This window comes from Pelobates fuscus, chromosome 4 (assembly GCF_036172605.1).
Source record: "Pelobates fuscus isolate aPelFus1 chromosome 4, aPelFus1.pri, whole genome shotgun sequence".
NCBI lineage: Eukaryota > Metazoa > Chordata > Amphibia > Anura > Pelobatidae > Pelobates > Pelobates fuscus.
The window spans coordinates 343,301,400-343,315,878 of record NC_086320.1 but is presented as its reverse complement, the minus strand read 5'-3'; the positions used below and the strand labels follow the sequence as shown (position 1 = coordinate 343,315,878).

Here is a 14,479-nt window from a genome sequence, read left to right as displayed (position 1 = left end):
AAAAAAACAAATAAATAAATAGAAAGAAAAAAAAACAAAAAATTTTTTCCTAAATTGCTATATATTACCAATATTTCTTGGACTTAATATCTGCGCAATACCAACCTGCTAATACTAAAGCAATACATAATAACAATAACAATATTTAATATTTAAGTTTCTCTTTTTACAAAACAGTACATTTCATTCACACAACATTAGCAAAGTTTCAAAGCGTTCGTAAGGATATCCAGGTAGTAAAATTAAAATTAAATAAAAATCTCTATTTCTTTCTATATATAAATCCTGAACACCAGTTTAAGAATTTACTTTACCAAAGAACAGTCCAAACACCATGAGCATTACTGATTGTGTATTTTAGGTTTTTGTCAAACCATTTTAAAGTGGTTTGACAAGCACCACTGCACCAGAGGATGCATGGGCCCTGAATATCATCCCCTAAACTTGAGATATCATAATGGGAAAATTGCACGTTCTCTTTATCTGTCCCGGTGTTTGTACTACACGAGATCACACAGAGAATCCGCACTGATTTAACATTGAATCAACCTATATGTACACCGGCTGTCAATCAGGTTCTGTTCAAGCTCAAAAATTAAAGAGAGCTTAAATGGATACTTAGAACGGGAGAATTCTTCATTATGCCACTGATCTGGGAGAGATCTGGGTGCTGGAAATTCTCTATTTTTAAAATATATATATTTTTTTTAAATAAATCACAACATCCACAGCCTCCTAATATCATAAACACTACAATTCACTAAGGGTTATTGTCCTTGGTGAGTCCTTTTAAATGTAATCATGTAATTCGGTTTCTACATTATAAAACTGTACTTTATGGTTAATTAAATTTGAATGGGTCAGTAACACATTTATCAGCTAACCAGAAACACTAATTTAATATACTTTGAAGTGTTTGCACAAAAGTGGGCTTTAAAACCTTGCTGGTTATTTGTTAACTTAGTTAAAGTAACACTATAATCTCTATAACCACTTCTGCCAATCATGAAATAGAGCACCCCCATCTTTGCTCACTGTCAAGCTATGTTATAAGCTTTGTACTTTGTGTCTTAGTAAACAAAACATAAAATTAAATATATATATATATATATATATATATAAAAATATATATTATTCAATGGATGATGCAGTCTCTCCTAGGAAAGCCATCACACAAAGCCAGGTCCAGAATAAAGCACAATTGCCTTGTAAAATGATCTTTAAAGGGACACTACAGTCACCAGAACAACTACAGCTTATTGAATTTGTTCTGAAGAGTAGAATCATTACCTTCAGGCTTTTTGCTGTAAACACGGTCTTTTCAGAGAAAATGCAGTGTTTACATTACAGCCTAGTGATAACTTAACTGGCCACTCCTCAGACAGCTGTTAGAGATCCTTCCTGGGTCATGGCTGCCTAAAATGCATCCAAACATTCAGTATCTCCTCCCTCTGCATGCAGACACTGAACTTTCCTCATAGAGATCCATTGATTCAATTCCTCTCTATGAGGAGATGCTGATTGGTCAGGACTGTGTTTGATCATGCTGGCTCTGCCCCTGATCTGCCTCCTTGTCAGTCTCTGCCAATCCTATGGGGAAGCATTGTGATTGGATCAGACTACCACTTCTGCTGATCTCAGCAGGCAGTGAGCAGGTCTAAAGGAAACAGGGACAAAGCAAGCAGCTCCAGACTTGAGTACAAGTAAGATTTTACTATATTTAGGGAGGCATTAAGGGGCCAGATGGTGGTTTTAACCCTATGGGGTCAGGAATACATGTTTGTGTTCCTGACCCTATAGTGCACCTTTAAGTTTCCTTTTTGAAACGGTTTCTTATATAGAAATAATTAAAATAATATATATATATATATATATATATATAAAACATTATAAATAATACATTGAAAAGTCACATGACACTAAGAAAAGCAGGTATTGAATGTACTATGAATAAATGGACAAGATACAAATTGAGTGACCCTTTAGTTTTAACCATGCAATGTTTCCAAAGCCTCCATTGCAGTGTTTAACACACCTCTAGTAGCTGTCCTCCTGATATGCTGACATCATCAGCATTGATGATGTCAGCAAGGAGATGGGGCAATAATGGTGAGATCAGAGATCCGCCACGGGATATAAGGGAAGGGGGGGAGAGCACTAGTTAGGAGAACGCTATAGATTTAGAAATACATGTTTTTTTTTTTTTTTTAAATTTTTTATTTTTGCAGTGCAGAGAATTATAACAGCATGCGTGCGGTGCCCCAACGGCATTCCTTACGCTGAATCACAACATTTTCAACAGTGGGGTGTTCAAGGTTATGTGCACATATTTTTGAAATAATTATGACAAAGTTACTTCGTTTAAATCATGTAGTTTGCTTGTGGCATATAACAGGTGAGTTTAAGCATGTGTGTCGTCAGAGTGAGGTGTTTTATTATAGTGTAGTGTTGCTTATTCTTTTAAGCTAGTGTAACTATAGAATGTCGGCATGTCATGCAGTTTAGTAGATAGCGGCTAGTGTGTGGTATAGAAATACATTATGTAGCTCATAGGTAGGTTAAAGAGTTCTTGGGTATAGTGCACGCGTTCCAGTCCTACTATGTATGGTTCAAACACCAGCCTGCAGCTGCATCTCCCAGCCAGTCATGTCATGGTGTGTAGATCATCCGATTCCTGTGCGCAGCTTGATGAGGGAGCATTCGAGGGGGTTCAGCGGGTCGGCTGTGCAGCCCCTTGTAGGCATGGTACCTCCTCGGCCCTGGAACAATGTGAGGGCTGGTACCTTCGGGCCACGAGCCTGGGGTCCTTCCAGGCCCAGGATCCTCCCCGACGGACGGGTGCGTTGGTCCGCGTGTGGGTCTGGTGTACTTCTGCGTGTGGCTGCTGCGGCCCTCCGCTTGTGTGGCCGGTACCTGTGGGTCATCCCCCTCAGTGCCCTCTGTCCAGGCGGGCGTTGCATGTGGGTTACAGGGGTAAGGCGTGGTGTTGCGCCCATCGGAGGTTTCCCAGGCCTCTTGGTGCTGCAGATTTGCGCTGTAGGTGGACCAGAGTGAGATATAGCTGTGGCTGGACGTGTGCGGGCCAGTAGCTGAGCCCAGAACCTGTCAAAGATTTCTTCCAGGGAGTCTCTCGCTTTATGAATGTGGCTGGATATTGCAGGTTGTTGCTGCGTATCACGAGTATAGTAGTCGCTTGTGTCCGCCATTTTAGAGGCCTTCACCTCCGGACTGTCGGCTGTGGCTGTCAGTTCCGATTGCAGGGTGGAAGCTGGGCTGGCTCTGTATGGCGGGGACCGGGATGTCCCCCGCCGGTCCATAGGGGGGGGGGGGGGGTTGATTGGTGCTTGCCTGTGGCTCGGAGTGGTGAGTGGGAAGCGGCCGCCTTCCCACTCCACCCTCTCTCGTAGGCCTCAGTCCGCCGTTTCGGTTCCCGGGCATTCCGGGTAGCCAGTCAGGTATCTACGGGTGCCTGCTGGGTTCCCCAAGCTGTGTAGCCTCTTTTCGCAGGTCTGCTAGGGTTGTACTCCCCGATTTCAGGCTTAGAGACGACCGTTCGGCGGGAGCTCAGGCTGAGCACGTCTTGCTCGCTTGCTGGTCAGGCTCCGCCCCCCAGAAATACATGTTTTAATTCTTAATGCTACAGTGTTCCTTTAGAAAAATGCTTAAACATAAACCACGTGGACTCAAAATATAATACACAGCTAGTTACCCTAAAGCTTTACAGGGCATCTCTTTGCATTTTGAACTTTATAGCATTTTTATATATTTTGATTGGAAAATGTAAAATTTACCAGAATTACAGTGGACAAGGAGGAAGTTCTGTTTATGGATCATGTAACCACAAGCAGTGAACAAAAAAAAAAAAGAGAGAGACATTTTTCATCATCCGTATGAAACACGTCATTTTCTTTACCTATGTGCTTTGGCATGGCATAGGAATAAACTGCGTTATCGATTTACACGCGCTCATAGAAGTTAAGCTCCAAGGAATCACTGTCTGTAAAGGTTTATGACACTGAATAGTTTAGCTTTTCACAAAAGATAGCTCAACACGCGGTCATGCCATTAAATCCCAACCAGTTTGCAGCCATAGGTAATGATTTAACTATCAGAACAAGAATTTTGAAAGGGAACAATACAGAGTGGGGGCACCTAGACACTAATTGCGCAGTTAAAAAAACGAAGGGCGATTACTTTAATTTAAAAGGTATAAAATAAATTGCGCCAGCAGGTTATAATTTTCCAAAAGGACTAAAGGGAGAAAATAATCCTACTAGCACTTACTTAAAGTTAAACAAGAGAGATGAATGAAAGTAAGCACTCTGAACAGCACGGATTGTAGCTCCCATTATTAGCCCCACTCAGCGAGCCATTCACATAATAGCTACAAGGTGTACCATGGCAAATACAACAAGCAAGCAATTATTCTCTCGAACACAGCATCAAGGCAGGGCGGGAGCAGAGCAAAATAACCTCTGCATCAACACTGCTGCAGGGAGCAGGCTGATAAGGAGCAGAAATGCTTTAAAAAAAAGAAAAGAAAAAAATTAATAGCACGCAGAAAATAGACAATCTTGAACTAGAATTGTTTGCATGTCAATTTTAGAATCTTTTTTTTTTTTTTTTAAACCTACTCCTCTGCAGACTCTCTGGGTTGCATTAGAGGCTATAGCGAGCTTACAGCTCTATACTCAGTACTGTGCATGCTCAATTTTTCTCCACTGTAATCAATGGGTTCTCTTTAATGATAACCAGTAATCATTGGCTTACATTCACTTTATAACAAATCATGGTTTGAACAGAAGCACTGCTAATGGTAAAACTTGTTACATTGTGTGTGCATTTGCAGTGCGTCTTCTGTTTCTTTCAATGTGAGCTCAGACAGTGGAGTAATAATAGATCAGACAGCTGTGCCAAGACTCAATACATCCCCGTCTCACCTCTGTCGTTAACCCCATTCCCTGCCAAGTTATTTGCAAACATACAACTACCAGAATACGGGCTTTGTGTGTTCTGCACAGTAAAGTGAAAATGAATTTCTCCTGTCAATGTGCATTCATAGTACATTATATAATGACAAAATAACAATATCGTGATATCTATTCTAAACGACAATACAAAAAAAAACTCAACAAAAAAAAAAGCATTTTTTAGAATAATGGTGTTATAGGCCAGAATCGCATACATTGATTATATTTGCAAGTGATTAAAATGCAGAAAAAGTGAATGCATGGATTGGGAATACAGTGTGGAAGAGACTCCGGTGACACAGGAAAATGCTAAATAAGTTATTTAGCAGATTTAATCTTCTTATCTATTTCAGCAATACAATGCAGGACGCTTATCGATGTGTGTGCTTAGCAGTTGAGCATAATTACAGAGAGTCTGAATGTGGCTTCCATCTTTTGTTTCCATTACCCCTTATGATAGTCCAATATTCGGGATAAGGTTCCCTTTCCCATTTTCACAAACATAAAGATGAAGTAAAATGCTTTTCGTGGCTTCCCAGATACAAGATTTAAGCACCATCCAACATTTCTGGGAAGTCCTACATCAGAATGATAATAATAATGATAATACCTCACATTTCAGGACATCGACCCAAGGATAACCGAAAAGTTCTGAATGCAAAGGTGTGAACCACTCTCCTTATTTGGTCATTTATATTAATATACTATAAAATGGAACCATTATTATTTATCCCTGTACATATGTCTGCAATGTTCTTTTGTTTCTACAAAAACTCATATTGTAGAATTGCGCAAAACAGAATAGACTGTTCAAGGCCAAGCTTCTGTTAGCAATTCTTCATACACCTGAAATGTTTTATACACAGTGCAAAGTCAAACTGCACTTTTACCCTTATTTCATCCTAGATACAAGGGTGCAACAAGTTTTCTTTTTTATATACTGGGTGGAATGGGACAGCTTCCGTACTCACATCTTTGCTATAATATGTCAAAATATGTCTAAACGAACCAACACTCCTTCACTCCGACTCTAAAGGGCATAACAGAACACGAACAATCTTGCAGCAGCAGGATTGGTTCATACGAGCCTGATTCCCGAATGTATTTGGAAATAATGTAACACAAAATAATTATTCACAGAACTAATGTACTGCAGCCACCCCATAACCTGAGAGCAGGTGAACTGAACATTATTTTATTTGAACAGCGGTGTGTGTGTGAGATCATTCTTTTATTAAAACTGCAGTGCGCAGGAGATCGTTCTTTTATTAGAACCGCGGAGCGTGGGAGATCATTATTTTATCATACGCGCTACAAATAGATTGAATTTATTGTTTGAAATTGATGATCTCATCCATCATTATCAACTTCAGAACTTTTCTACCCAAGACAATGCGTTCCTCGCACCTATTATTATTTTTGAATAGCAAAGCCACCGAATGTGAAAGGTACAGAATGAGATGTCACACAGTATCAGTTATACAGTTTAATTACCTTTCATCAAGACTTGCAACACATATGCAAATGAACTCTAGGGCCAACACTCTCGTTATATTTTCCATCCTAGGTTACAATTCTTGATGTAGAAAAGAGAAACTTGTTTATGCAGCTTTTTTGGGGGGTGGAAATGTGTTAGTTAACACTTTGTAGAAGATTAGATATTTCCCATCAGTATCAAAAAGATGAGTTTTTTTCCGTACTCACAGCTGGTCCTGTAGTTCCACAATGATGTATTCCAATTGTTCTTTTTCCAGTTTGTGATTAAGCTCCGTACGTTCAATACGTTGCAGAAGCAGCTTATTTTGGGACACCGAATCTGAAAGCTGAGCTTCTCGCAGGCGGACCAACTCCTCAAGATAACCCTGTTACAAAAAGACAGGTTTCATTAAGTATTAAGTAACCAGTTTTATCACCGATCATATTAACTCTAATATGGGTGAGGGGTCCATCAGTCCAGCTTTGCGAGATAAGCAGAATGTTTCTTCCATCCTTACAACTTCATATTTCCCACCGCAGAACATATTTATTCTGCACAAATCTGATGTGCGAGATTGTTTTCCCTTTTTATTAGTTTTTACTAAAGTTATTACGGATGAAAACTGCTTTGGAAAGTATTCCCTGAACTGTGATAACAGACAGATCCTATAATTTCCATTTATTTACAAGACCTCGGCATCCTACACAGCACTACAGAATTATGAAGTAGCTCTGTAAAATAATAATTACATAGATCTTGGGCAGAAATGTTGCAGACTTGAGAAAGGGAGGTTCTCCCAAAAGCTTATTATTAAAATAAATTCTGTTGGTCCAATAAAAAAAAGGTATTACAAGATACAAATGTTATCTGTTTTATACACACACACACACACACACACAAACAAGGTTATGGTGGGTAAAGAATTGTGATTGAAACCCCCTTCCACCTGAACTCTGTGGATAGTTAATACAATGTTAAACGAAAATCTGCACACCATTCAAGCCATAAGACTTGCTTTCCCCACAGAAATCACAAATATGCAGTGATGTTACTACTGCAAAGGATTCTGGGTGGGTATATGCAAATTAGTTTACCAAAGAATCACATTTTTGCCTCATTCCATTTTAAACATGGATTCGTTTGAGCCTGTGTTTGCTGTATACAACAGCTTTGAAAAACAACTTAGGAAAAGATGCATATATAATTATGTAATGTTGGAGTAGAGATAGTAGCCGTATTCGTCCATGCAGATATAAAAGAACAGGATAAATTAGTATATTATAATACCTTTTTTTTATTTTTTTTTTATTAACAGAATTTTGGAATGACAAGGTTTCAGGAGATCCTTCATTCCTCAATAAATGCTTTAGATTTGAAAATCTCCTGAAAGTTCATCATTGTAAAAAAGGTTTTACACAATATTCCTTTCATCTGTTAAAACAAACACGCGCACACACACGCACATACGTACGTACGTACGTACACACACTATAAACACACCACTTGGTAGTATAGGGTACCTTTTGCTCCAAAGCCAAGCGATACTTCTGCTCCACCCTTTTGCACTTGTTGTACCAGCTGTTCTCATCCATGATAAATGGTGGACCAATGTTTTCGGGAGTACTGCTTTCACTGCCACTGCTACCCAAAGTCCGTAGTTCTTCTTCATCACTGCTGATACTATCGGAACTAAAGAAATTATTCATCAGTTTGTACAGTGAATCCGCTACGGAGTTACAGAGCTAGGGGATTCAGTGGGGTACAGCTTTCCTTAACAAACCCGGAGCCCCTTAAGGAGCATACATTAAACCATGCAGTTATTTACAATATGCCCACTATGGAGTTTATCAGCAGACTGGGATATAGGCAGATTTCAGCTACTTAACTTTACCTTCAAACGTTAACATAAAATCTGCACAAAAATTACATTATTTAAAAAAAAATGAAAATGTAAAAAAATGTATGTTATATATTCCATTCTTTCCCACTAATTATTCCATCTTTGTGAAATTTCCTTGTTTAAAAGCTGTGTAGAGTAGATGACAAAATTCATTTCAATAGGTTATGGCTTTCTAACCCGGCTTAACACATGAAACGTTTGATTTTAAAAACTACACCAAACCAGGAAGGATTTTATCCCCTATCTCCCCTGCTTCTTACACCCATGGCCAAAGGCAAATTGTACTCCCAAGTATCCAGTTTTGATAGACCTAGCCACAGCTTTTACTTTGTTAATGGAGCTGTACATGAGAAATTATTTGCAACCCTCACCATTATTCAATGTAAAAGTCACTCTTTATACATAAGTAGGATTAACAGATTCCTCATATTTTCACAGACACCTATAACGTTTACATATGGATGGGCAGCACATGAAAAGGGCTGCCCTGTAGTATGTAGAATTCGAAGGAAGGCTTAAAAGTGTCCCTGAAAACATGGAGGATGTGATAAACCTATACATAATTCACCTGCTATTTTATTGACAGGAAAATTGTCAAGCTAGTGGTACTTCGAGTGGAAGTTAGTGTCCTTCAAATGGAGAGCATTGTATACACTTACAGGTTTATTTACTGAAATTAGAACTGTGGTGAATTTAGAGTGAATTTAAAATTTTAGACCAAAATAATCAAGCTGGAAGAAGAACTGACATGGAGAATGTTTCCAAAACAACTATTTTTGCCTTAAATTTGAATTCACTTTGAATTTCGGACAATTTTCACATTCGTAAATAACCCTACAAGCAACATTTTCTTGTCTAATTTATTGAATTGCATTTATTCGGGATCAATCTTTTGCAATTCTAAATTGGATTTTTTTTATTATTTTTTTTAGATTAGTTGTGCTTTTTTCGGTTACGATGATTGATTTTATGAATTTTAGGAGTGGTTTGTTTTGCTTGCTTGTGCGGACTACTTTTTTTTTTTTTTTTATAATTCTTTATTTTTTTCGTGCATATAGGTTTGACAGGCATGCTTGTGGTACCCCAAAGGCATTCCACTTGCTAAGATCAATAACATTTGTTACAGTGGGTGCGGACTACTTTTAATTCTCATTCTTTGAGTTTGATTAACTAGCATCATCCTAAAGCTGAAAAATGTGGATCCAAGTTGGAAAATAGTGCAGAGTATAGCAAACGTCAGTGGATGAGAATTGTTATTATCCAGACACATTCACATAGGAGTCAACTATCTTGATTGATTGGTTTTTAACATGATTTTTTTTTTTTTAAATCATGAAATGTCAAAGGGTTATTCAAAGCATTATGAACACTACAGCCTGCTGACAGAGTTGATCCCTTTAATATAGTAAGTTGGTGCGCAATACATGAAACCACTACCAATATGTAGGGCTGGTGAGTGGATTCTGGGCACTGACACTTGATGCTGCTAATTTCGTTTTTGTAATTACTCTTTGAATAAAGTTGGTTTACTTCAATTGGATCCCAAGTACTCAAGGGGCTGATCCTCCCTGAGTTTGAAGACTCTCTTATTGTGGATTTTAAAATTGTGCAAGTATAATAGTGTGTTACAGTGTTTTGGGGTATCACAATACCACTGATCATTGTCTAAAGCAGCTTTTCCAATAGGTGTTCCGCGAGAATACAAATGGGGTTCCACCAAAATTTGGGGAAACAAAATGGCCGCGGGCAGTGAGGGAGCACTCTCCCCTGTTCAGCTCCCTCACGCACACAGCAGTGATGCCGGAGCCGGAATATGATGTCACTCCAGCATCACTAAGAGGCGTGTGAGGGAGCTGAGCAGGAAGATCACTGCCCCCTCGCCGCCCACACTGTACGCCTGCATGCCAGACGCTCAGCCCAGCAGCCCCACTGGACCCCAGGGACTGAACACCAGCCGCTCAGCCCAACAGCCCTACTGGACCCCAGGGACTGCACAACAGCTGCTCAGCCCATCAGCCCACTGGATCCCAGGGAAATAAAGACTCAATGCCAGCATTCCCAAAGGTAGGGACGCTGGGTGGAGTGAAATTTAAAAAATAAATAAATGGTGTGTCAGTGAGAGTGTGTGTATGTGTTTGTTAGTGAGAATGTATGTGTGCTTGTCAGTGAGAGTGTAAGTGTGTCTGTCAAAGAGTATGTGTGTCTAAGTGTGTGTCAGTGTGTGTATTTGTGTGTCAAGGTTGTGTATGTGTCACTGTGTGTATCTGAGTGTGTGTGTGTATGTGTGTGTAAGTGTATGTGCCAGTGTGCGTGTGTGTATATGACGCTGTGTGTATGTGTCAATGTGTGTATCTTAGTGTGTGTATGTGCCAGTGTGTGTATATGTCACTGTGTGTATCTGAGAGTGTGTGTATTTATGAGTCAAGATGTGTGTATGTGTCACTGTGTGCATCTGAGTGTGTGTGTATCTGTGTCAGTGTGTGTACCTGTGTGCAACTATGTGCCAGTGTGTGCGTATCTGTGTGTCAGATATATACAGATACACATTGACACACAGATACAAGCACCGGCACATACAAACACAGATATACACAGACACACACTGACACATACAAAAAGTTTTGTTTTTTTACTGGGGGTGGAGGGGGGATGTTGAAATCTTATTAATCAACCAATTATTATATTTTATTAGAATTTATATTGCGCCATCTTGTTTATATACTTATATAGAGTTGATCACTTAGGAATACACAGATTTCTGGGTACACCCTCATACAATGCAGATCAAAATGTTAAAGGCTGCTGGGATATATACTAACGCACCTCACAGATATTCTAGTCTTAAGGTTCACTAATTAACCTTCCTATAGCAGGAAGAAACACTTTTACTCTGCACACAACTGATAGGAAATGTACAAATAGAAGAAACAAAATGATTGGCATCTCCTTAAGAAAATGTTTATAGGTATTAAATATTGTAAACATTTTTTAAAAATAAGCGTGTTACCTCTGTGTGAATTTCAGATAAGGTGTGTAGTCTATAACCGCTGGAAAGCTTCCATCTAATCCTTCTCCCTTAAGGCAGAAACTGCAAGACAAAAATGAATATCGTTAGTAAAATAGAGATATGCTTAAATCACAGGATATTTGGCAGCTTGAAAACCTCACACCTTCCCTGTTATTACAGAATTCAGCTTTGACTGATAATGGTCATTTACAACCTGGGTTTACTGGTATATTTTCAGAGATCCAACATTGATTCAAGTTGGAGATTTGATGGGGGCAGGTTAGAGAGATACAGTTGCTGGATAAACATTTAAGAGCAATAATAAATAATGGAAATTATGTTGGCATGCGTGTTTGTAGGGGTGAAGTAATGGCCCTTGATTTGCGCTTGCAGTAATTTGTTAGAGTGCAAAGTACAAAACAGTTAGAATATTGAATTAGGGAGGTTCTGTCTGTTTGTTCTCTTTTAAGACACGTCTCAGGAGGACACATTCCTTGGATGAAAGCACAAACAAGTTCTCTTCATTTACTGGACAGAATGATACTTGGAATAATGTGGTACAGCTCCTCAGTCTCAGATTGTGCTTTGGATCAAGGGATCTGTTGTTTTAGCTGTCCTCATTATATCCCCTTTTTCGTAGAAGCTCCATACAGTACTCAGCCACCAAGTACCCCTATAGCAGCACTACATCAGCTGACCAACGATGGTCTCCAATGTAATACTGACTACAATGATCTAAACTTGATTTCTATTTTTCACATGTTGACAGAAAGACTTTTTATAAGTTAATTTACTCCTTCTTATCTTCTTTCCCTTTCTTTATTTTTCTATACAATCCTGTATTTAAGTGCACGCTCTCTTTATTTCACAGTGGAAATATCTGCTCTTTGTATGTGTGCGACTTTAGCTCACAGTGTCCGCCCTGCTCTAATCCAGGGATTTATGACGAAATTATTACGAATGTCTACCTTTACCTTCCGTACTACCTCAACCTTATTCTCCATCTCTCTTCTTCGCTTCTCCTACTTCATTCTGTTCTTTGCCATAAGTTAAGTAGAATAGTTTCTCTGGTCACCTAATTGTTATGCACAAAGAATACAGTTCAACACCTGCCGTTGCTTAACAAAACCCATAAACTATAATTAGAGAAATCATAGCTGCCCAGCTGTAAAACAAACTCCTATGTACTCTTGCTTGTTGATTCCAATGGTTGGCTTCAGTGCTTATCAATAATGTGAGCAATATAAGGGAGATGCAACCCTTTAGTATGCTGCATAAAGGAATGTATTTAAACGCACAAACAATGTAACATGCATAACAATAGGGTGAAATACCGCAGGGAACAGTACCTTATACAAAATGCTATATAAAGTGACTGCGACAGACAGCATAAACACACTTTGATTAAAGCCTGAATGTAGGTCACAATAAACCACATGACATTTTGGATCGCCATGCTAGTTCTCACAATTTTATAAAGCCACATTTTGGACTGCATATCTCAGTGATTCCCAAACCAGTCCTCAAGGCACCCCCCTGCCAGTCCAGGATTTAGGGACTACCCAGTTGTGTCAAAAAAAAAAAAAAAAAAAGAAGAATAAAAAATGCAACTTGGTAATACTTAATTCCTGGACTCGTAGGGGTGTCCTAAGGACTTAGGAACCACTGAAATATCAAATAAAATCTTCACATAGCTATCCATAGTAACATGTAACCAAATAGATGTCTAGCAAACAGAAATGGTCCTCAGCCTAATTTTTTGGGAGGGGATGGGGGGAGGGGGTAGACAATACTACTTAAGTGGTTGCTGCAACATCCAATAGAAAATTGTAGCAATGAGGCAGCAGACACCAATGACATGTTCCCCAGGTGACTGTATTAGAGAGGAAGAAAAAGTTCACGAGTTGGGTGGTATCCATTGCAAGTACTTGGTTATTTAAAGATGGCAGTTGACGCTCAACTGAAGTTGTAGCAACACTGTAACAAGCAGACAGTACCAACGTAAATATATTATGGCCACTGTTATATTTTAGCTAGTGCTACGAAATAGCACAGGCTGAATATTTCACAGCTTTAATTAAAAAAAGAGAAAATGTATCTTTAGTTAGTTTTGCTGCACAGATAATTATTTTTGCTAAAATCAGAGGAAGTAGGTACAGCATTTTCTTTGCAGTTTTACACACAAAACGGCAATTTGTGTTGTTCTTTAAAATTAAACACACTTACAACCGATCTGATTGACGTTTGGGAGGCTTTGTAAATAAGAAAAAATTGCAAACCTGGTGATTATTTTTAAAAAAATAATGAATACCCAGAGCTTTGCCCCAGGTGTATTTGCACAGTTTTATATTTAATTAGAATCTTTTGTCTGCAACAACATGGGCTCGCCGAGGAAAGGAGGTTCTCTGTAGACAAAATAAGCAGTATGATTGAAAAGTGGTTTAAATACCTGAAATCTATGGCATTGAGTCCAAGTAGCATACCAGCAAGCATGTTCGCTTCCTCGCCAAGAACAATAGCTCCATCATCGTAAAATCTCCTACGAGGACAGAAATAGCTTTCAGCTCAGCAAACAAATGTCAATAACGCACCAGATCTGTGATATATTACGATGAAATAACCACAAGTATAATCCCAAACTGTGGATCATACTGAATTCTTAAACATAATCTAACTATGCATAATGACAAATGGCTTGCACATAGGGAATTCACCTTCACAAGATCTGCTCTTTAAGGACAGATAAATCTGATTAAAAAGTAGCAGAAGTGACTGGAGAGATGTTATTTGGCATTATTAGAGACACTATATCTCTGCTTTCGGCATATTGCACTCGCTGTTTGGTCATACATCACCGGTAGATTTCCTATGGAACTTTAATGCATTGCTAGAGGTTCCTCTTTAGGAAAAGGAAGATGGATGTCAATTGTTTAAAGCAAAGACTAGCTATTCAATATCTTCTCTGACCCAACCAATGGATTCTCCATTACTTGTTACAATTGTATGTGGTTTTTTGGACACAGCCAAATAGATGGCAAATGTCTGAGTACACAATGTCCATTCCTGACCTTCAACGTGCTTGACCCTTGTAAAAGGTAAAACACCAAGTACAGTAGTTTTCTTTA

At 38.9% G+C, this 14,479-nt stretch overlaps 1 protein-coding gene across 3 annotated transcripts in view; it reads right to left on the bottom strand.

Moving 5' to 3' along the window:
• The window catches only part of RUNDC3B (RUN domain containing 3B), a 196,495-nt gene that overhangs the window by 61,949 nt on the left and 120,067 nt on the right, over positions 1-14,479 (bottom strand). For 2 of the 3 annotated variants that reach the window (XM_063452483.1, XM_063452486.1), the window contains exons 5-8: positions 13,804-13,893; positions 11,355-11,435; positions 7,968-8,136; positions 6,675-6,832 (exon numbers count right to left, since the gene is read on the bottom strand). In XM_063452483.1, the coding sequence (XP_063308553.1) occupies positions 6,675-6,832; positions 7,968-8,136; positions 11,355-11,435; positions 13,804-13,893 (498 nt within the window). The remainder of the gene's footprint in view (positions 1-6,674; positions 6,833-7,967; positions 8,137-11,354; positions 11,436-13,803; positions 13,894-14,479) is intronic. The other variant, XM_063452484.1, reaches the window with a different exon arrangement.